At 35.3% G+C, this 24,623-nt stretch overlaps 2 protein-coding genes across 2 annotated transcripts in view; both read right to left on the bottom strand.

The window, feature by feature from the left end:
- Positions 1 to 12,153, bottom strand: part of LOC109047046 (26S proteasome non-ATPase regulatory subunit 1-like) — a 33,152-nt gene extending 20,999 nt beyond the window's left edge. Inside the window, exons 1-16 of the mRNA XM_042749745.1 lie at positions 11,953 to 12,153; positions 11,404 to 11,447; positions 11,251 to 11,324; positions 9,631 to 9,800; positions 7,065 to 7,273; positions 6,783 to 6,926; positions 6,475 to 6,701; positions 6,140 to 6,200; positions 5,930 to 6,058; positions 5,711 to 5,799; positions 5,538 to 5,616; positions 3,807 to 3,980; positions 3,605 to 3,716; positions 3,210 to 3,406; positions 2,800 to 2,895; positions 1,957 to 2,021 (exon numbers count right to left, since the gene is read on the bottom strand). Of these exons, the coding sequence (XP_042605679.1) occupies positions 1,957 to 2,021; positions 2,800 to 2,895; positions 3,210 to 3,406; positions 3,605 to 3,716; positions 3,807 to 3,980; positions 5,538 to 5,616; positions 5,711 to 5,799; positions 5,930 to 6,058; positions 6,140 to 6,200; positions 6,475 to 6,701; positions 6,783 to 6,926; positions 7,065 to 7,273; positions 9,631 to 9,800; positions 11,251 to 11,324; positions 11,404 to 11,447; positions 11,953 to 11,968 (1,886 nt within the window). The 5' untranslated portion in view covers positions 11,969 to 12,153. The remainder of the gene's footprint in view (positions 1 to 1,956; positions 2,022 to 2,799; positions 2,896 to 3,209; positions 3,407 to 3,604; positions 3,717 to 3,806; positions 3,981 to 5,537; positions 5,617 to 5,710; positions 5,800 to 5,929; positions 6,059 to 6,139; positions 6,201 to 6,474; positions 6,702 to 6,782; positions 6,927 to 7,064; positions 7,274 to 9,630; positions 9,801 to 11,250; positions 11,325 to 11,403; positions 11,448 to 11,952) is intronic.
- A 1,796-nt stretch (positions 12,154 to 13,949) lies between these two features.
- On the bottom strand, positions 13,950 to 16,815 carry LOC122141535. The gene is made up of 3 exons (XM_042749185.1): positions 15,975 to 16,815; positions 14,417 to 14,530; positions 13,950 to 14,337 (listed from the first exon to the last, which is right to left on the bottom strand). Exons 1-3 carry the CDS (start codon positions 16,654 to 16,656, stop codon positions 14,279 to 14,281), a joined length of 855 nt encoding a protein of 284 aa, XP_042605119.1. The 5' UTR covers positions 16,657 to 16,815; the 3' UTR covers positions 13,950 to 14,278.
- Positions 16,816 to 24,623: the final 7,808 nt, after the last annotated feature.

The following is a 24,623-nucleotide window of genomic DNA, read 5'->3' as shown; positions in this document are numbered from 1 at the left end:
ACACCCACAAAAGAAGAAGGTGTACAGTCATGATTTGCATGTGCAGCAGGGATAGGAGGCCTGTCGGACAGACGACAGAAACTGGTTGAATTGTTGCAGCTCTGTGCACTCTCTAAACACAGGAAGGATTTATATAGAATTTTATTTATTTATTTATTGATTTTTTTAACTCACAATTAATCATGGGAATATCGCATGGCCTTTTTAGGGCTTAAAATAGTTCACCAGTTCTACTTGGCCAAAAACCAGAGGGGGTGTCTGAGGGGGAACGTAATGCAAGCAACATAATAAAAAAAGAGAAGCATATGGGACAACACAACATGATCTACCCTTGCGCGCAGGGTGTTTAAAGGTGTAAGCTGTTTTTGATCGAAATCTGTGGTTGGGCCTATGATTAAAACTACTACTTCAAAGTATTTTTGTCTTGAAACTGGTAATTTTTTAGGTCAACATATGTTGATCCATGATCAATGCTGGCTATTTCGAGATTTACTCAACATCCAGATGTTTTGAAGTTTGTAGTGTGTAGTGGACATGACCCTAAACCAGACTAATAAACCAACCAGTCCATTTTGAAAATAAGTATTTTTAAACTAAAAATTAAAACACATACTAGTAAATGAAACCACAGTGGGGGGTAAATGATAACTAATTTCTGGTTGACGTTAGAGGTGAGCTTTATATATATATATATATATCGTCTGAGATAATATTGTAATTGTTTTTTAGCGATTGTTTTGGTGTGATTTCACCAAACTAAACACCTACAGAGTACCCACATTCATGATGTGGAGGTTAAAATAAATGCATGTGCGCATTTAGAGTGCGTTCTTTTACAGCATGATTCAGCCCGTTACAAAATTCAAAAAATTGGAACAGAAAATGTATATATTTACATCATTTCATGTAGTTAATCAACATCACATGAAGAGTACTGTTTTTTTCCCCAAAAATTTGTATGCTTACAAAGGTTTTTTTTTATAAAGAGTTTTTTTAAATAAAGAGTTCAATAAACAAGTAGTTAATTAAAGGGCTCATATGATGTGATTTCAATTTTTCCTTTCTCTTTGGAGTGTTACAAGCTCTTGGTGCATAAAGAAGATCTGTAAAGTTCCAAAGACTAAAGTCTCAAACCCAAACCTCTTTATAAAAGTTTCAAAAACATTATTTATGCATTTGTAATTGCAGGTCAAATGCATTCATCTTCTGCACTAAACAATGTGTAAATACATCTACATGCCACTTCAGATGCAGCTTCAGTGTTTTCTCTGCATTGCAAATATGAATTTTATTGATACTGATTTAATTTGCTTGGTAACAGCCCAAATGTCTTCTTATTCTAATTCACTGATTTAATGTAAGAATTTGACTCAAAAGATGATGGACACCTTTAGAAAAAATAGCTTTATAAAGGGAAAAAGCCCATAAAAGGTAAAAATCATTTTAAACTTATTGGAAAAGATTCATTTCTCACAAAATATGAAGAATATCAAAAACTTCAGGAGTCAGCTGTCTACAGTATTCTTTAAGACTCCAGCAAGACTCTAGATATTTTTTGTCTATATCGCACACCCCTAGCTGAAGTACTGCATAAGAGAATATGACAGAAATTACCATTACCTTTACAAACACTCAGTGCCGACACACTAGGTAGAGGCACAAAAGGACAGCAAAACTCTCTTTGACAGTAAAGCAAGTGCCACAGGGCATGATAGCAGGAAGTGATCCATCTCTTAATGGGACCAAAATCAACTGCTGACGACAAGCCCTTCAGAAGACACTCTATAAAGCACTGCAGAGGAATGAGAGGAATCTCTTATGTGTATACATTAAGGGCTGATTAATCAAGGCGACTGGCAAGTTATCAGAGAGCGGCTCATCCCGATGAGGTCTGGTTATAATGAAGCACAGGATGAGACGACAGGGAGCGTTGATGAGAGAGAGACAGCACCATACCTGAACAAGATGAATCCAATGGACTCCACAGCAGCCCTGCGAACATCGTCGTTCACGTCACTTACCTGACACGAAGAGGGACGAGAAATCAGAGCGGTGCATTTGGATATTACCTTTATTATTCTAAGAAAATAACCTATTTCGTTTTTTTTTTTCTATCACAATGCCTTAATTAAGCGAACATAAGGGTGCATTTAAATCAATGGCTTTAGGCAGATGTTGCCAGCACTCAACAATTATTTAAAAATTCAGAAGTTTTTGTTCTATAATAGAATGTTTTAAACTAAATGCATCTTCCTTGGAATACTCTTTTAATTTGTAATAAATAGGATTTCCCACATATCCACAATATCAATATTAGTTCTCATACAAGCTAACCCTCAATCCTTTAGTAAGCAACTCTGTTTGGCATGGGAGTTATTTTTTAGCTCTGTAGCTGCAAGTTAAAAACGACTTATGGAAATGTCGCCATCTGCAGGAAATGCAGGACAGACGCCCTGCTGAACAAGAATAGACCTCAAAAAACAGAAAAACTTTCAATCTGTCACTCTGCTGCTCTGACAGAGATGTTATAAAAAAGTTATTAAAATTATTATATTATATTATACTATATTCTATCCTATTATGTTATTTTATATATGCGTGAGTCTTCCCATTTTTTCAAAACTATTTATTTTCACTAAAATTAACATTTTAACATTCTTAAAAATCTGAAAAAAAAAGAAAAAAAAAAAGCGTAGGATTACAATATAATCATTTTATCTTGTAACTGAGGAATGACCCTTATATTTGTTTGCGTCTAATAATACTATTGTTTGTAACATTGACTAGTGTTAGACTCACAGCCACATGCAGCAGTCGTCGGATGGCTTTGTTATTCCCAGAGCCGCAGTACGCCATGGCCACTGTGTACATTCCCGACCGGCGCAGGATGGGGTCCTGTCAGGACAGTGAGATAAAACAGAAGCTCAGAGCGCTGTCTGCACTGAAGACCAGAACCTCAGAACACAGCAAACCGCAGAGTTAATGTATTCACAGAATAAACATGGCGTTCTGGAAACAGTTAAGACTGCAAAGAATTCATTCTGCCTGTTAGAGGCACAATTAGAATCATACAAAATAGCCTAGAAAATCTTTTCCAGTAAGTTTAAATTGATTTGCATCTTTATAAAGCCATTTTTCAAAAAGTGTGCATTATCTATTTTTTATGAAAAAGGATGCAATTAAAATATATGTAACAACTCAGTGCTCACCTTATCTCTACACAGACTCTCAATGAGAGCATCGGCCTCTTCCATCCTTCCATACATCACCATTGCGATGCCGACAGCCAGTCCACGCAGGATCTTCTCATGCTGGGTCTCCTGAGCGTAGCCCACCATGTCCTCAATGGCCTGGGCCGACTTTGAGCCCAACATCACCAGCCCCAGAGCAAGACCAGCCGCCTCTCCTGTGACAACACCAATTAACAAGATGACAGCGAGCTTGACGTAGAACTACAGACTGAATGTTGCCCATTTAAACCTGATTGTTCTGCGTGGTTGCCCAAAATTTGACCAACAGTAACAGCGATGCTTGCTTTAACTACTGATAAAGATTTACTTTTTTTAATGAAGGTGCCAAAATAAGATGAAAATGCTGCACATGCCTGTTACTGCGTCATCCTGATAGAGGTTTGATTTGAGCAGGTCGTAGACGTCTTGGCGAGCAGTGCCCAGGGCAGCTAACCCGAGACCCAGAGCGCCACCGTGTCGAACAATCTGCAAAAATAACATTGATATAGAGAGTGTTTCCCGCTTTCTGGAATTGCAGTGCCGTGAAACCGTATTTGAGCGTGATTGTGCACATACATCATTACTGGCATTCTTCAGCTGGCTCAGAAGGTAGTCGATGATGTCCCCTCCGTGATTAGCATGGATCAGCCCAAGGGCGTACAGCCCTCCTCCTTCCTGATAGGCTGATCCAGGTGAGGTGTCTTTGGGCAGGTAAGTCGCCATTAACTGTAGTGCTTCCTTTTCATGGCCCTGGACACAAATGCATACAGATTTAACAAATAAATAAAAGAGTAATAACACTGATTATATTACTTTTCTTTATGAAGAAAATAATATATTCCTGTAACTTTCTGCAGACGGTACAAAATATGAGCTTCCATTGTTCCATTATGACAAAGTCATGCAATAACTGGGCTGCATGCATTAATATGTGTATGTGTGTGTGTGTGTGTGTGTATATATAAACACATATATATATATATATATATATATATATATATATATATATATAAAAAACACTTTTTTTTAACATGCCAAAATGATAACATTTAACTGTTGATCTCTAGAGAGACCAGAAAAAAAAAAAAATTCACCCTCAATTTTATTTATATATATATTTATTTAACCTTTATTTAACAAACTTAATTTTAAATTAGTTATTAATTAGTCATTTTTATTAGTATACTTTAATTAGCAATTACTAATTGTATTTATAAATGCTAAAAATATTTTTTTATATTTCTTACAACAAACAAACATCTTAAGCAGCTATCTAAATACTAGGGGACGTCACGATTCTCAATATAATAAATATCACTTTTGTTAATTTGTTGCAAAAAACACTGATAATCCAATCCAAAAAAAACAAACCAGTTTTGCGTTTAAATAATTTCTGTGTGTTTTATTTCTCTCAGAATAGGCCATGTGTGCGCCCGTGATTTCATGTGCTGAGATGAGGAAATGCTTTACCGCTTATAATGTGCATTTTAAAAAGCAACACAAGCCGAACATCTTCTGCTGTAATGACTTGCAATGAGAAGCGTTCTAAACCTGTTGTGACACAAAAGAGAACATGATAAATTGTTTTTTTACTTCACAAAACATCAGTAGAATGTTTTAAAAAAATATCCTAGCGCCCTCTAGCTACCAGTATGAATGAAACACACATTACATGTGTTTATAGCCATCAATAATGGCCAATCCATTCTATTTTGGGTAAAAATTGGAAAAATAAAAGAAATTAAGTAGACATATAATAATCCACACAAGCCATTAGAACCAAACCGAAAACCATGTTTAAAAAATGTTAATTTGTTGCAAAAAACACTGATGTGCCAAGCCATTAGAACCAAACCGAAAACCATGTTTAAAAAACTGAGGTATGTATTGAAGCGTGGACTAACTGTATTGTTGCATCCCTACTAAATACACAAAACATCTGAAATAAACTAACAAACAAAAACAAAAAAACAAAACAACCAAAACACACATTTATCTAAAACAAAAGCACACATGTAAAACAAATTAAAGCAAACAAACATCTTAAAAATCAAACAAACATGCAAACATCTTAAAAATCAAACAAACATGCAAATTAAAAAACAAACAAAAAAAAAATGCAAAAGAAAAATGCAAATAATAGCAAACAAACATATAAAACAAACAAAAAGCAACTGAACATCTAAAACTAAAGCAAGCGAACATCTTAAAAGCGAACAAATGCAAACAAACGTGCAAAACAAACAAAAGCAAACAATCGCCAAACTGCTCCCTTTTCGTGGGAAGCGTCTTGAGCATAAAGCTAACCTTATGAATGACGCCAAGACTGGCTGTTGCTGTAAATTTGGCCCAGTTAGTCGCTCTTGCCAGCCACTCCAAATTCTCTCTGTAAAATACAATTGAGACAACGATCATAATCTGTTTCCTTGTTATCAGTATCATTAGTGATTAGCGAGACCAAGCATGTGAATGTGTGTTACCGTAGAAACTGGTCACTTGTTGTTCCCGTGTGCATGAACGAGTTGGCTATGACCGTCGCTGTGTGACACACCGAATTTCGCACCGCATCCTGAAACGAGTCAGGAACAAAACAATTAGCTTACGAATTTGAGTATACCAACAGCTAGGATTTGATTCATGTTACATTTACTTGAGCCGATATCAAAGACCATTGGACCATTGGAGAGCTGTGTTCTCACCTTCGTGTTCTTGAGGATCATCAGGTCCGTGTTGTTGTTTCGAATGAGGAACTGAAGGTGCAGCTCAATGGCCATTTCACCACTAAGTATTTTGATCATTTTTGAGTTCTGGTCTTTGGGCTCACCCTTCTGTTTTAAGAAAACACAATTTAAAGATTTTTATACATGACTGATATCAGATGAGCTCAAAGACTTAAAGCGATGACTCACCGCATCTGCAGCTTTTCCAGCCGGAGAACTTCCAGCTTTATCCTCCGTCTCCATGGCATCACTGAAACAATAACAACATATTCAATTTACGTTCCAAATCATGATGTTAAAAATTCTTAGATTTCAACCTTTTTGTTAAAGTATCGGTACGGTTCACTTGGAACCTCAACAGAGGTGGTACTAAAAAAAAAGTACTGGGTACCAGGTACTGTACCCAGTGGAAAACCCCCCCAAAAGTGAACTGTACCGAACCATACCATGCAGTGGAAAAGCGCCAAGATAGACTTAAAGATAATTCGTTTGATACACCAATATGGAAGCAGTAACATGCCTACCTGTCTTTCTCTTGGGTGGGCACAGTGCCGGTGTTGGTGGATCCGGGCACCGCGGGGATAGGTGTGCCTACGGTCCGCAGGTTCTGAATGACAGAGGACAGGAACTGCTGGCTGGCGCTCTCATACAGGTCAAAGCAGATCTGATAAGCCATCAGGAGGTTATCATCTTTCACAAGCTTCTCCAGTATATCGCTCACAGCTTGAGGGTCGTCGAGGAAGATCAGACACTACGATGAAAAACAACAGAGTGAGAGAGGAATCTCTGAACGCACTGAAGGATAAAGATCAACCCGCTCAGGACAGGTCACCTGGCAGACGTTAATGAAGTCAGGCTTCTCCAGGTTCATGTACAGCTTGACGAGAACTCGGAGAACATCGTTGCGAAACTTCTTGTTCTGCATGAGGGACATGCAGATCTTCAGGCTGTAGGCCAGCAAACCACCAATGTCCTTCTGTGGGAAAACCAAACGAGGTCTGAAATGTGTGGCTCTTAAAAGTATAGTTCACCCAAAGATGAAAATTCTGTTTTTGGGTGAACTATCCCTTTAAGGTTAATATTCAATTTATGACTCTGCAGATAATTAACATACAGATTCCAGGATGGTTTTCTCGAAGATGTCTAAGCGTCGTGTCTCCAGCGCGATGCCGATGGCTTGTTTGTACATGTGATCTCCTAAGCAGCGCTGGAACATCTTGTTGACGATTCCCTCCAGACGAGGATCGATGCTTTTCTTCTCCTCATCCTCCGGCAGCTCGGCGTTCTCGACACGCAGTTTGGTGTAATGATCGATACACTTGGCTGATGGCCAAAAAGACGATATATTGACATGGGTTGGTAAGATTTATGTTTTTGAAAGAAGTCTCTTGTGCTCTCCAAGTCTGCGTTTATTAGGGGTGCAACGGATCGTAGATGATCCATGATCCGTACGAACCAGGCCCCACGGTTTGGCACAAACTTGATTTATGGATTAACTATTAAGTTGAACCATTATAGAGTGCAAGTTTATGATTTGCTGGTGTTTTGTCTTGCCAATTTACACATTCAAGCAATTTTAAACCATTCACGTGGAAGAGAACTCGAAACAGGACTCGTGCACTGTTTTCGGTTCACACAGCGCTTGAACACCGAACTGATTCAACTTACACATAAACACATTCATGAATTCACACAGCGCTTGAACACCGAACTGATTCCTCTTTCACATCACTTTGTGCTTGAACGGACACATACACACAGTTATGTTAAAGGTTTACTCCCCCATTAATAATTCACCCTCATGTCGTTTCAAACACGTAAGACCGCTGTTCATCTTTAGAACACAATTTAAGATATTTTTGATGCATTCTGAAAGCTCTCTGACCCTCCATAGACAGCAATGTAAGTAACACGATCAACGTCCAGAAACGTATTAAGATAATCCATGTGACGTCAGGGGTTCAACTGTAATTTTATGAAGTTACGAGAATACTTTTTGTACGCAAAGAGAACAAAAATACCTACTTTAGACGAATTGTTGACTAAAGTCATTATTTCGGTTTTCTTTGTGTACAAAAATTATTCTCGTCGCTTCATAAAATCAATCTCAATCTCCTTGCTACGTTTCTGGACATTAATCGTGTAAGGACCCTTGCCGTCTATGGAGGGTCATAGAGCTCTCAGAATGCATCAGAAAGATCTTAATTTGTGTTCAGAAGATGAACGGAGGTTTTACGGGATTGAAACAACATGAGGGTGAGTAATTAATGACAACATTTTCATTTTGGGGTGGAGTTACCCTTTAAAGGGGTCATGACATGAGAAATCAAATTTGCCTTGATCTTTCTGCATGTAAGAGGTCTTTGTACCATTGAGACATCCTGCAAGTTTCATAGCTTAAAACCTCCTCCTCCACGTGCTTTGAGTCTGTCGTCAATCAGACAAGACGCGTTTGGTTCAAACAGTTCATTCATGTCTTTGCACAGGTATCAGAAAGATCCCAGCGTAAGGAACAAGTGGATAATTTATTTTTATTGGCACCCCGGATCATGTCTGAGGATTTTGTTTTGTAACGAGGCACAGTGTCATGGAGAGTTTACGAAGAAACATTTGTTGAAGATAAAGCAGTACTAGATCTGTCTGCAGATGCGTCACATTGTAAGTAAATGATTTCATGATGTTTTGTCTGGAAATGACTGTTTTATTTGGATCATGTTGTCAAAACACTCAAAACACGCAAGAGCGAGGGGGCGCTGACACTGTTTCCTATGCAATGACGTTAGCCAATCATAACAGTGGCCGATTACGGACAAGCCTTAAAGGACGCGCCCCTTGAAAACAGGTGGTTTTAGAGAGAGGTTAAGAATGAGGGTTGAAAATAATCATTTTTCCACATTTTATTTGTTTCTGTACAAAAAAAAAAAACTTTATTAACATTATAACTAAATCTCTAGGAACATATTAAAATAATTGTAAAAAAAAATGCATGCCATGACCCCTTTAAAAGACCTGTTTTGGCAAGTATTCTGGTAAGCTTATGTCTTAAGTAACTATAAACAGCTGAGAAAGAATCTGGATGTGTGTCAGGATTAGGTCCGTGCATTTGGTCTTAGCGATAGCATCCCATTAATACCTGCTTCTGTCTGCTAATAAACAACACCACAGCTTTAATCAAGATCAATCTGTATTTAACTTACGCAGTGAGCACTAATGTGCTATTTTACTCTTAATTACTACATTTCTGCACCTGAATACTACTTTTACTGTCTTTATTTGTAACTGTTATGTTACATCTACGCTTACATCTACGCTTGTAATTTGTGTTATTATTCTTGTTTGACTTTATTAGTTATGCTAGTTTTTGCTATGATATAGAAGGTTTTTTTTTTTTGCTGATCTGAAAAATATTTTGTGTTCCGTTGCACCATCCAAAAGTACAGTAAAACAGTAATATTGTGAAATATTCTAACAATTTCAAGTTGTGACGATGGTCAAAAAACATTCCTGATTATTATCGGTGTTGAAAACACCTGCTTAATATTTTTTAAGCTTCTTTAAATGATTAGAAAATTTAAAAGAACAACATTTGTAATGTAAATCTTTTGCAACATAAATGTCTTTACTGTCAAATTTGATGAATAGAAGTATTAGCCTAATTGCAGAGACTGCTCTTGACTTACCGATAATCGTCTCCACATACTCTGAATTGTCACTGACGTTGAAGAGATCTCCAGCACCCAGTGCGTAGTTTAAAGACTCCTCAAAAGCTCCGAGGTGGTAAAACACTTTAGAGGCCACCAGTGCAGCAAACTCTCTGCTGCAAAACGTCTCATCCTCATACAGGACCTCGCTGACAGACAAAAACTTAGTTCATCACTTCACTGCCTTCTAAACATTCATATGAAATTGTTAATCACTTTTACACTACAACAGTATTATTGTAATGCTAACATATTTAGTCATTAAATTTTTTTTATTTTTAAAGCATTTTTTGAACAATAACTTATTATTATGATTATTAATTACTAACTTTTACACTTTATTAGTAGTAGTATTAATTACTAATTTTTACACTTTAAAAGTATTATCACTAATAACTCATTTTTAAACTATTGTATTTTTTAAATAATTTCTTCTTTTAGCTTTATTTGAAAAATAAAATAAAAATAACTGAATGACAATAAATGATCACTAATAAAATTATAAAAAGTAAATAAATAAACAATACTATTGCAATAATACTACTGTATTGTCAAAAGACAAGCAATTAATAACAAAATAATTTTTGATTTAAATTATAATTATAATAGATTTTAAATAATAGTGATAATAAATATAACATTAATAAAATTATAAAAGTAAATAAATAAATAAACACAATACTATTGCAATAATACTACTGTATTGTCAAAAGACAAGCAATTAATAAAATAATTTTTGATTTAAATTATAATTATAATAGATTTTAAATAATAGTGATAATAAATATAACATCAATAAAATTATAAAAGTAAATAAATAAATAAACACAATACTATTGCAATAATACTACTGTATTGTCAAAAGACAAGCAATTAATAACAAAATAATTTTTTATTTAAATTTAAATTATAATAGATTTTAAATAATAGTGAAAATAAATATAACATTAAAAAAATTATAAAAGTAAATAAATAAAAAAAACATAATACTATTGCAATAATACTACTGTATTGTAAAAAGACAAGCAATTAATAACAAGAAGAATTATTACTATTCACAATAGAATTTTTGATTTAAATTATAATTATAATAGATTTTAAACAATAATAATAATAATAATAATAATAAATATATTACTATTGCAATAATGCTATTGTCCTGTAAAGAAACTCAAATTATTATTGTCAAAATTACAAACAAAAATAAATATATTACTATTTAATTAGTTACAAGACAAATTCAAGTAATTACTAATAACAATAATTAGTAGTAGTATTTTGTATTTTTACTCTTAATAAAAAAAAATCCACTAAAAAAAAAGTCTCACTAATTTCACTATTACTAACATACTGTACAATAAAAAAGCATTTAATAATAATAATTTAGCTTACAGAACAGCTGTTAAATTACAATATTACCATTTTTTCCACCTCTAGATTCATACAGTTCACATGGGGTACACTTTACATTAAAATAATAATAATAATAATAATAATAATATATCTTATCAACAATAATATTCACAGATTAGAACATCATTGAGGAGTCCGTGGCAATTTTATGTGCAGTTCTCTTCGAAAAGAGTCGATGCTACTTACATCTTGTCTACAGACTCTGAAATCTCAGCCCAGAAGTCATTGACAATGGAGTTGAGTTTATGAAGGGCAAACTCCTTTAAAAGACAAACAAAAGATTGTTAACACCTCCTGAACACAACCAGCACTGGTGTATCTGACAGAGCTCGTCTGTACCTTGAGCTGCGGCTCGTCTTCGTCCAGGAGGGAGATGATACCAGCTACAAAACACCAAAAACACATCAGTACAGCACACACAATCAGTACAGCACACACAGTCTCCTCTCGCTTTCTATCCATCTATCAGACACTTACATCAGTCTCTTTCTACCCGTCCATCCGTGTTATATTTACTGACCGTGACATGACAGATCTGCTCAAGACACCCGTTTCATTCACACGTGGCTTTCTGACATGTTTATACAGTAGAATCAATACTGAGACACAAATAACACATCAGTCTTTTACTAAATCGCGCTAATTTGTTACTTTCGGTTGCGGATGTAAACAAACCACTGAAGTCGAAGTCGTTAGAAATGACTTTAGCAAACATTCACCGCTACATTTAGGCGCTAAAGTAGTAGTAACGTACATATAAGAGTGCATTTGTTAGTGTAAAGCACGAATAGAGTGTGAGCGCTAGCTGGTTAAAGTCACGGGAGAGCCGTGTTAGCCGTTAGCTGTGTGACTCAGCTAAATCAAACGCGCTCTTTCTCGGTCACTTACCGGCTGAAGTGATCATGTTTGTCTGCGACCGTCACCGGGTCTACTCCAGCACAACGATTTAAACACACAAATAGTGGGAAGGAGAAGAAAGTCTGTTTCACTCTTTATGAAACGGTTTCAGCGACGGGCGATCGACTGCTATTACACACAGCAGCAGCAGCGGCGGCGACTCAAACTCATCTGCGGGACGCGCCGGAGCTCTGCCTGAAGATATCACTTGCTGTTTAGTGTAAAATCACATACCGCGGAATACATGGACGTGGCAGGTATCAGATGGTATAAAAGTGTTCTTTAATGGGTAATAGCAATTATTTTTAAAGGAATATTTTAGGTGGGTAAGAATAGAAAATAACTTTCCAGACAGGCTTTGAAGAGGGCAACCCTACAGCGGCTCTTCTTCTCTGCAGGTCGGAGAAGAGCGTTTGTGGTTTATCTGCCACTCGGCGGTCGAACATGATGGAGAGCGCATTTATTTCTGTTTTTAAATACGAAAATTAAATAAAATAAAATAACAAAATACCATTATAACATAACAGAATAAAATTAAATAGAAATTATATAAAAAACTAAACTAAATAAAATAAAAACATAGCATAAAATAAAACAGCAAAATTAAATTAAATACCATAAAATAACAAAATTAAATTAAATATAAATTATATAAAAACGAAACTAAATAAAATGAAAACATAGCATAAAATAAAACAGCAAAATAAAATAAAATTAAATAAAATACCATAAAATAACAAAATAACATAAAATTGAATTAAAAAGAAATTAAATAAAAGACTAAACTAAATAAAATAAAAACAGCATAAAATAAAACAGCAAAATAAAATAAAATAACAAAATAACATAACAAAATAACATAAAATATAATTAAATAGAAATTAAATAAAAAACTAAACTAAATAAAAACAGTATAAAATAAAACAGCAAAATAAAATTAAATAAAATAACAAAATAACATAAAATTAAATTAAATAGAAATTAAATAAAAAACTAAACTAAATAAAATAAAATATAAAATAAAACAGCAAAATAAAATAAAAATTATAAAAATAAAATAACAAAATTGCATAAAATAAAATAACAAAATAAAATAACATAAAATAAATTTACAAAATAAAATAAAATAAAGTTAAATTAAATGGCATAACATAAAAACATAACTTAAAATAACACTGAATAAGACAACATAAAATAACAAAATAACATAAAATAAAATAACAAAATAAAATAAAAACATGGAACAAATTCCTTTCTGTTTTTGAATCTCAAATAAAATAAAAATGAATGAATGAATGGTAACTTTTTTATCTCCCAATTCGCACCATTTTCTCTTAATTCTAGAATATCTATCGTGCCGGACAGCTTCCATAGGACCAAATAAATGTAAAATAAAAAATGTCAGCCTGCAGACCGTTTGTATATTTATTGTGTTGATTTTAGTCATTTTAATAGTTAAATCATATTGTTTTAATTTAACTTACTTTCCCCCGTCACCTGGTCTTTTTTAAGTATTCTGTAGGGCTATTTTACGAAGTGAAAAACCTCTCAAACGATTCAGTGCGCGAGTGATCAGTTCGAATCATGAACCGATTCAGAACACCGCTACCTAGCTCGATCGATTCACTGAAGAGAATCGACTCAAATGAATCACCCGTGTGCAAACACTGATTCAGTAGTTCAGTTTGTAAACAGCGTGCAGAAAATCCTATAGATTGTTTTAGACAATTCTGTAGCCACGAAAAAGACGACAAACGCCGACGCAAACAGTCAAACACACAGACAATCTATGAAAAAGTGCAGCAGAGGAACGCAAAAATGCGTTCTGTGTGAACGACAAGTAACCTAATATAAACTCTTCCGTTTTCATTTATTCACCAATATGTTTTGTATAGCCCTGAAAACGTTTCAAACAGCTAAACTGCATTAAATTTCTTGTTTTCTTCAGGATCACAAGAAGGAATCGTGCTTGAAGTACAAGATACGAGTCAATGCAACAACATGTTTCTTTAATTTAAAAACAACAGTTGATACAGTAGTCATTCACAGTGTTCAGGAATTGTCACATTAGATTATTTAATACTAATAAACTCTGTACGTTACTGTGATAGTAGTGATATATCCTTCTGAGATAACAAAAAAAATTGCATCACGTATAATGCTCTAGCAGCCTTTCATCGCCTTCATTTCTCACTTCTCCAGATCTTCCTGACTGGTACGTCATAGTGCAAGAGTATATGACCTGTGTAGCGCACAGGCACACGGTTCGAGGCTTGTTCTTCATCCATTTTGGTCTATTTGCAGAGCCGGCATGGCGTCAGTCTGTTGTGTGCCGCGTCTGCAGTGGAATTCCTTCCTCGGCTGCATTTGGATTGGCTAGAAGAGTTAAGATTGCACGGTTAGTTCATAGTGAAACAACAGGTTTCAATCTGAATGCAAATCAACATCCTTGTACCCTGCTGCCAACTATTGGTGTTTACGTCAGCTTGTCCTCTGTGTGTCTTTCTGAAAACTCCCGGGAAACACTTCAGCGGCCAAAACAAACTGCTTTTACCGCCAACGGCGCTATCTGCAACAGAAAGAGCCATTGAGAAAGGACTCATTAATCGCATTCTTTCTTTCTTTGAGGAGCCTCTATTCATTATAGTCCTCCAAATCATGTGACTCAGCCAGAGTTGTGACCTACATGAAGCTGAAAAGACACTAGATGGGCAGCACACTCGGGTTAGAGGCTATAATGCCACAAACTAATGTCTAGATAAACAGCTCACTGTAATTTTAGTCTATTATGCTAAAAAGGTTGGTGTTTTTTTGGCAATGATACCCCACAATCCTGTCTAAGTAGGTTCCTCATTACGTTTACAGAAGATAATTGGCAAAAATGCTGTCTAGCTATGCAGCGAGAAAACAAGCAGGTCCAGACCACATGCCTAGGTCAGCAGGTCACCACGCACGGTGACCAAATTCTACGTAGTTTTTTGAAACCAGAATCATACGCAAACGTACAATTTTCGTACAGATGCTTGAAGGTCTACCCCTAAAGCTAACCATGAGTGGGGCGTAAGCAGATCTACAAAACCGTATTAATGAGATCGTACGAACGCATATGAAGTCTCATGTCTTCCAATGCAAATAAGCGTTCAGTGCGAATAGCCACTCATGCGCGAGATGCTTCAAAAGCGATCAAGCGTGTACGTTTATATATAAAACAATGGGAAAGCAGTGCGGCGAAATGCAAAAACATGTTGTGGCTATTAAAAACGCAACATGAGAGGAAGTGGAATAAAACAAAACAAATAAAATCGTTAAAGGCCCATTCAAACCAATGACGATAACTAAAACGATAACAGTGATGGTTTAATTATCAGTCTAAATCTATGAGTTCACACTACAGCTATACGGATAACGACCGATACTGAGAACAATATTGTGTGAATCATTTACGAAGTGTTTTTTTTTTTCAGCTGATGAACCATAAAAGCTTTGACAGCCAATCAGAATTCAGCGACTTTGAAGAGCTCAAACATTTAAAGCAGCAGGGCGTGCTTATTAACGGATATATTGCGTGTTGATGTGGACAGACATTAATATAATTATCATTATAGTTATCTCTTTAGCTATCGCACTTTGTGTGCGACAGCTAAAGACTTTTTTTTTTTTAAATTGAAGTTCAGTGCTGTGTTTTTAGAATGCAAGTTTAAAATGCTGCAAAAAGACACACGTGCAATGGTTAAACGCATAAGTCTACATAGAAAAACTGTTTTACAATTTGGCGAATTAAATTCGTACAATCTCAGTCGTGTGTTTTCGTACAATCAATCTGCTTGCGCCCCACAGACAGGTAGGTTACCGGGTGGGGTTAGGGGTGCTCCATCATGTTTCCCCTTTTTGTAAAAATCATACTTTTCTGTTATGATCACATTATACAAATTCGTACGAATTCGTTTCCACATGAAATCGTGTTGGACTATGACGCCCAACCGAACAGGAGTCCACTGGGATGGATCTCTGACCTGCGGACATCGAGCACTTCACAGCCCTGCAGGTGTTCCACCTGATCTCCTGCAACACATCCGGGGACTTTGTGACGTAACGCCCGGTCCATATGGCCTGCGGGGGGTGGTTAATGAACACCGCTCGCAGTGATCGATCCAGGGACTCCACCGAATCGCGACTCTCTGACGCATCGCCGTCGGTGTGAACGAGTCCCAGCAGCGCAGGACGGAGCGCGTTTCTCTTTACCCGAGCCCTCACGTCCTTCAGAATCTCCCTCAGACACACGTGGTTCTCCTTATGACACACATAATCGTGTTTGAAGAGGAATATGATCACGGAGCACTTAATGGCTCTCTGTTTGGCGCCGATGAACCGGCTTGAGCTCACGGTTTTGTTCTCGAGCGGATCTGGTTTCTCGCTCTTGCGGTGATCGGGTGAACTCTGTTCTGATCGATCTGTGTGTGATTGGTCAGGGCTGGACACGTTAGTTTGGATTTTGATTTCGCCGTTGCTGTTGCCAGTACAGCCGCTGGTTTCCTCGCGCCTCCCGTTATTAAACATATCAGCGATGAAGTCTTGTAACACGCCGGTGTCTCCATCAGGTCCTCTCACGGCGCTGATTAAATGAATGTTACTTTTTCCACCGATCTGAAGCAGGATCTGTTGGAAAGGATCATCACGCTCGCTTTCTGCAGCCATTAGCGTCTTCACCGGACTGCGCGTTTATTTCTTTAGGATAAGACTAAGTTGCCGACACACAAAACTTATTTGAAAAACTCTCTCGAGAGCATTTTGACGACGAGGTCTCTCTGTGAAGGTGGACGTGTCTCCGTTTCGTGTGTGGGCGAGGTTTATTTACACAAGATTGACAAGCTCGCTGTGACGGTGGGAGCTGTACGTGTCTTCTGATTGGCTGAGCACGTATGTAGGCGGGGCTTATGCACACATGATTGACAGGCTAGTCGAATGAGTTAAAGAGGTGAGGCTCCCCTGATTGGCCAAGCACATCTATGGGCGGGGTTTACGAGACGATAGCGTTGAAGGGGAAATCTTTTTGTTTTTTTTATGATTATTAAATGCTTTTTATTTTGTGAGTTCCTCTTAATAGAATTTCAACAGTGATTTTAATTTAAATATTAACTATAAATACCAAAATAGAGAGCTATCAAAATCTCCGCTATCTTTTCATTGTGTTTTCCTCTTTGGATTTAGCTTAGAATGGCATGGTTTTACAATTTGTATTTATTAAACCTACATTATGTTACTATTTAATTTTTCCTTAATTAAATACTTAATATAAAATGTCAGCCATCAAAATCTCTAAATAGACATTTATATTTAAACAGCCCTCTTCTGAATATTTTCCCAAAAAAAGAACTAGTTTTGTAATTAATGATAAACCGAAGACATGAGTAAACAGTCCTCCTGACCTTTAACCAGCTCTGACTATTTGCATTCTATTAAAATGTCTTTTCTTATCAAAAAAAGTATGATGAAATTACTGTAATCATTCATTTAATCTGATATGCAATGTTATCATGTTTAATATTCAATGTTCATTATGTCAAATCCATTAAAACATACTTATTGATTTTAATAGAAGTCATTATTCAGCGGCTCAATAGCATGCTGTGAAATACATTCATTATAAAGTTATAATAAATTATATAGAATTAGTTGGATTTAATGGCAAAATATGGCAGTCTTGTCTTCTTAAAACTCTTAATTCTAAGTCAGAGCAGATTTTGTATATGACTAAAATATGCTGAAAGTTAGTCATTTAAATCACGGCAGATTTTCAGCATGAGGAAATTATTTTAAAAACACTCAGAGAAGAGGTGCGTTTATAATCAGTATCTGTCATCTATATAATCTTGATGAATTAGAAAAGATCAGAAAGAAGGAGAGAAAAGAGGTTACGCTTAGACATAAAGAAACTTGAAACAATTTCAGTTCATTTGGTTTTTTAAGACACAAGTACATATGACCAGATACTTCATTGCCAAATACCTTATCATAAGAGAACAATGAGATTGTTTAGTTTTTCCATCGCTGACTCTGGTTAATCTGCATTTTTAACCTGCCAAGCAGTTCCACGAGCATTTAAACAATGAGAAGCATTCACCTGATCTTTAAAAGCTGCTGTTTGTTAAAGTGGGACTTTACTACATAACTAATGTCTTCCTAAAATGAACTCATCTGGTGTGAGTTTTAGGGTTAAAGCTAGAAAGAAAGAAAAAAAGTTGAAGTGTTACAGCCCGGTTGCAAAAATGATGAGAAAGTGGATCTAAATACAGCAGTATTCTTTTTATTTACATAAAACTCAGGAACTAGAGACAAGAATAAAATAACCAGGTCACAAGCAATAAGACAACTTGAAGAAAACTCATAATCCAACTAATAAAAAGTAATGAACTGTAGGTGTGACAGTTATTCAAACAAAAGAGTAACCAAGGAAAATAACTGCAAACTTGGTCACAGAACATAAACCTGAGATACAACCACCCAAAACTTTTTAAAATACATTTACCATTTACAGTATTTCAAATATTTCAAGTACTCATTTTTTTACCTGTTGTCTTGAAAGACTTCTAGTTATCTAGCTAGTAGGCTATAATATCACACTGAACGCAAAAATTCTGCACGAATGTTTGGCGCTCCAGTAGACAATTTAATAATCAATTTACACTAACAGGCAAATGTTTTTGAACAGTAGTAGTTATAACATTCCAAAAGAATTCAAACATTACTATAATATATATATAGATATATATATATATATATATATATATATATATATATATTACTGTTTATAATAACTGTTTTCTATGTGAACATTTTTTAAAATGTAATTTATTTGTGTTATTTCAAAGCTGAATGTTTAGCATCCTTACTCCAGTCACATGATCTTTAAGAAATCATTCTATTATTCTGATTTGCAAAAAAAAAAAAAAAAAAAAAAAAAAGTCTATTATCATTATTATGTTGAAAACAGCTGAGTAGATTTTTTTTTTCAGGTTTCTTTGATGAATACAACTTCAGAAGAACAGCATTTATCAGAAATATATATATTTTTTGTAATATTATAAATGTCTTTATCATCACTTTTGATCAATTTAAAGCATCCTTGCTAAATAAAAGTATTAATTTCTATAACCCCCCCCCCCCCAGCTTTTAATGGTATAAAGTATATAATCTTACAAAGGCTTTTTATTTCAGATAAATGCTTATCTTGGGATCTTTCTACTCAATGTACTCAGCTGTTTTAAATGTTGATAAATAATAATAATAATAATAATAACAAATGTTTTTTGAACAGAAAATCAGCATATCAGAATGATTTCTGAAGGATTGCGTGACAATGAAGACTGGAGTAATGATGCTGTAAATTTAGCTTTGATCACAGCAATCAATTACATTTGAACAGATATTCAAATATAAAGAAATTATTTTAAATAGTAAAAATATTTCACAATATTATTGCTTTTGCTGTATTTTGGATCAAATAAATGCAGGCTTGGTGAAGAGAAGAGTCTTCTTAAAAAAAAAAAAACATTAAAAATCTTACTGTTAAAGACACAGACTCATACAGTTTAAAGTAATACATTGTTTACACTGGTCTAAGCAAAAGCTTAGTAAGATATTCCCAAATGAAGACCCTTCATGTGACCGTTGTGGACGTGCACTGGCATCGCTGGCCCATATGTTTTGGAGCTGCCCAAAATTATCATCCTACTGGAGAAGTATTTTTCTGGCATTGTCAAGAATATTACAAATGCCAATTGATCTAGATCCCCTGATGGCGGTTTTAGGTATTGTTGAATCTGAGATAGCTAAAAACAAGGCTGAACAACATATGATTTTGTTTGTTTGTCTACTAGCACGAAGATTAATATTGTTAAACTGGAAACAGAAAGCTGCCCCCATATATAAATCTGATGAGGGATATAATGAAACATTTGGAGCTAGAGAAAATCAGATTCTCCTTAAAAAATAAAGAGGAACATTTTTCTGAGATATGGCAACCTTTTATAAATGACTTTGGTGATATTGATTATACAGGAACTGGTTGAATTGATCCACTGAGATAAATGGTTAACTGAGCTAAGAAGAGGATTGAATTCATACCTGAGGTCGTTATTGGACTAATGCCTCCACGTTTGTTTTATACATATTGTATACTGTTGTGCAAGTTTTTTTTAATTTAATTTTTTTTTTTTTTTTTTTTTGTTCTGTATTAATTATATGTTGGATAGTTATATGTGGGATGTGAGTGAATATGTGTTGTTTTATATTTTATGTATTTTATATATATAATAAATAAAAACAAATAAATAAAGTATAAAAAAAAAATCTTACTGTTAAAAATTACTTTTGACTGGTAGGCCTAGTGTATGTCTTTGTTGTGTTGCTCTGTATTACGCCATGGACAATTACAAAAAAATTTGATTGCCCCTTACAGTGCATTGTTTGTACATCTGGCGAGATGCGGGAATTCATTCGGTGCATAATTTGCATTATGGGTATTTTCTAGCCGCTGAGTGTGCACCAGTTGTACACTAGTTTTTGTTTAGCATTGTGGGATTGAATGAGTGCACTCGAGAATGTCCACTTTTATTTCGGACACCACTAAAAATGTCTGTCACCTGTTTTTTTTTTGTTTTTTTCTTCCTGTGTATAGTTTTTTCCCCTGTCGCTTCACGATGAAAGGGGCCGTCCAATTAGATTTAAGCTTTGATCACATGCCCAGTGCAGCTGCTGTTGCACAAAAGGGCGAGAGTACAGCGTACAGGTGTGAATTAGCAGAAGGCGAGCAATTGTTTTGGGCTTTTTTTGTGAAAGCACCGTTCGTCTCGCGCTCAGTGTGAAACAGCCTGTAGGCTATCTACACTGGATGCAACAAAGCGACCATTGCAAATTGTTTGAACTTTATGTCAGTACATAATAAATAGAATGAGGTGACAGTTTACTGTCAGGGATTTCAAGTGTTTCATCACCGCATCCAGACAGCATTACTGATTATAATAGTATAGTAGTAGCCACGCCGCTCGCATCCTATGTAGACATTCCACAACTTTTAAATTTTGTATAGATTTGAGAGATTTTTTTTTTTTTAATTATTCACACTGAAGGGAGCAGCAATAATATAACATACACAAAATATTAAATATTACACAACACAGCTTGATTGTGATTGTTGAGTTCAGAATGAAAAAGTGCATGACTTAAACTAAAAATGAAGTAAAACAGCAAAAAAATTAAAATGAACCTTTTAATTGTTTAATTGGTTCTTGTAATCACATTTTATAGTCAATCTATAAAAATGAAAGGAAAAACATTTGGACACCCGACTGGACACTTCATTCAGAGATTGTCTGTAGAGGATTGCAGTTTTCCATGTCAGATCCTTAGGTCAACAATTTTCTTGATTTCTTCACAGTAATCCTGATTGTCCCACTACTGTTTGTGTGCTTGAAAAACTGCAAAGAAAATTGATAAGCACTGTAAGCATTATAGTTAAATTAAAACGGTAACCTATTAGGCAGTATTTGGTAGCCATGATTTTTACTTAGACTGAATCCACCTTATTTTTCCCATAAAATCAGCCATGGCTATTTGTAAACTTTATGTGCCTGGCTTCCAGTGTTATCCTCTTGCAGCTATTTTTAAATGTACATGCTTAATATTTTTCTTAGCTATTTTTTATTTTGTCCTCACATTCTTTATTGTAACTCTTCCCTCTCGGTCACACAGCTGACTGAAAGGCTCATTATGTGGGTCTTTGTCTTCTCAGGTGTGAATCACACAAATATTTATGGTCAATCACGCCTACTCGCATATGCCCTTTCGAAACAAAAAGTGTCTTCATAAATTTAAATCAATCTATGTTTTCTGTGAGTGAGTAAACAAGATGATTTTCACAAAATTTTGAAGCAAAAATTCTAGGCTACAAGCTCCAGGTTTGACAGTCTTGTGAACAAATGTTCTCTAGATGTTTTATGACCTTATTTCAGTGACTTCAAAATTTTAGTTTTTCACTAACCACGCATAAATGTTGTTTTCTCAATCATGTACATACATGCTATTTACGTATTACTGTAGCCCAGTTTGTACTGATTACAATGTTTTTAGACTTTAGCCATGTATATGTTGATAAGCAACTGAAAAAAAGCACAAAAGTCAGGGGATGTCAAAACTTATCCAGGCCCCCAAAACCCCCTAGACCTCAGAGCGTTAAAGAACAGCATTTATTCAAAATATAAATATTTTCTAACAAAATAAATCTTTGCTGTCACTTCTTAATAATTTCACACATCCTTGCTGAATAAAAGTTTTAATTTCTTTCAAAAAAAAGAAAGAATAAAAATGTACAGACCTCAAACTTTTGAAATGTATTGTACAGGTGTGTTTCAATAAATCAGAATGTTGTGGAAAAGTTAATTTATTTCAGTAATTCAACTCAAATTGTGAAAATCATGTATTAAATAAATTCAATGCACACAGACTGAAGTAGTTTAAGTCTTTGGTTCAGCATTTTTTGGTCTCTTGTTTCTGATTTTCCTCTTGACAATACCCTATAGATTCTCTCTGGGGTTCAGGTCTGGTGAGTTTGCTGGCCAGTCAAGCACACCAACACCATGGTCATTTAACCAACTTTTGGTGCTTTTGGCAGTGTGGGCAGGTGCCAAATCCTACTGGAAAATGAAATCAGCATCTTCAAAAAGCTGGTCAAAAGAAGGAAGCATGAAGTGCTCAAAAATTTCTTGGTAAACAGGTGCAGTGACTGTGGTTTTCAAAAAACACAATGGACCAACACCAGCAGATGACTTTTGCAACCCAAATCATCACAGACTGTGGAAACTCAACACTGGACTTCAAGCAACTTGGGCTATGAGCTTCTCCACCCTTCCTCCAGACTCTAGGACCTTGGTTTCCAAATGAAATACAAAACTTGCTCTCATCTGAAAAGAGGACTTTGGACCACTGGGCAACAGTCCAGTTCTTCTTCTCCTTATTCCAGGTAAAATGCCTCAGGAGTGGGTTAACAAGAGGAATACGACAACTGTAGCCAAATTCCTTGACACGTCTGTGTGGTGGCTCTTGATGCCTTGACCCCAGCCTCAGTCCATTCCTTGTGAAGTTCACTCAAATTCTTGAATCAATTGTGCTTGACAATCCTCATAAGGCTGCCCACACCTTTTCCTTCCAGTGCATCTTTTTCTTCCACACTTTTTCCTTCCACTCAACTTACTGTTAACATGCTTGGATACAGCACTCTGTGAACAGTCAGCTTCTTTGGCAATGAATGTTTGTGGCTTACCCTCCTTGTGAAGGGTGTCAATGATTGTCTTCTGGACACAGGGTGTCCGCGGGTCCTTAAAAAGTCTTAAAATGTCTTAAATAACGTTTTCCTAATATAAGGCCTTAAAAAGTCTTAAAATGTCTTAAATTCGGATTCGATGGGTCTTAAATATTTTTGGTCACATTGCCGCTAATATATTAAGTCTGATGGACCTAATGACTGTTTACAATCATTGGACAGACCAAAGAATTTTTTCTTCCCCGCGGTAAATTACTGCGTCATCAGATAATTGCAGTATGTTCGCAGAATACAGAATAAAAGTTCGCGCTGAGGCTCACTCTGTTTGTCTGTTTGTCTCTTTGTGAGAGACTTCAGAACAAATGAGCGTGATGGCCAACACATAAAATCAGGAGAAACACACTGAGGTAAAAATTCTAATTGTTTAGTTTATTCATAACATGATATAGTTAAGTAATACCAGGAAACGTGAGCTATTTTGCTCAATATTCTGACAACGCAAAAAAACATTCAAAGCACGCATTACGTTAAGTCTAGTGTGCTTGCGCATTTACAGTGCACTCTTTCATGATTACCATATACAAATGTAATATTGATTTTTTTTTTTTTTTTTTTTACAAAAGTTCAATAAACTAGAGGTTTTATTAAGAGACTTACGTTTTAGACACCATATCGCCTGTTTATGCAATATTTCGCCAACAAAATAATTCCAAACAAATCCACAGCGCTGTTTTGCGTCTTTGAGAAACATTACAGCGTTGCCATTTTGTTCCTGAATGAATCACCCTTTTAAATGACTCAGTTCAATCGCAATGACTCACTTATTAACAGTGACTTTCTGCCACCTGCTGGCGGTTTTAATTTCACATTTAAAGTATCTTTTCTTTTTTTTATTATTATTTCAAATATCAGTATTCAACGTTTTATGTTTAATATATCAGATTATTTAAGCATTTGTAACTGCAGGTTAAATGCATACATGTTTTGCATTAAACAGTATGTAAATACTTCTAAATGCCACTTCAAGTGCGGCTTATGTCTGGATTTTAAAGAGGAATTTTGTTTGATACTGATTTCATTTGCTTAATAACAGCCCAAATGTCTTATTATTCTAATTCATTGATTAAATGTAAGATTTTGACTCAAAAGATAATGCACAGTTATAGAATAAATGGCTTTATAAAGGTAAAATGCCCATAAATGGTAAAAATCAATTTAAACTTATTAGAAAAGATTAATTTCTATTTGACCACCACACAGAATAAGAAGAATATCAAAAACTTTAGGAGTCAGCTGTCCACGAAAGTCCTTAAGATACCAGCGTGATAACACACTCAATCAGTTG

This window comes from Cyprinus carpio, chromosome B22 (genome assembly GCF_018340385.1).
Source record: "Cyprinus carpio isolate SPL01 chromosome B22, ASM1834038v1, whole genome shotgun sequence".
NCBI lineage: Eukaryota > Metazoa > Chordata > Actinopteri > Cypriniformes > Cyprinidae > Cyprinus > Cyprinus carpio.
This window is presented reverse-complemented; position numbering and strand designations above follow the sequence as displayed.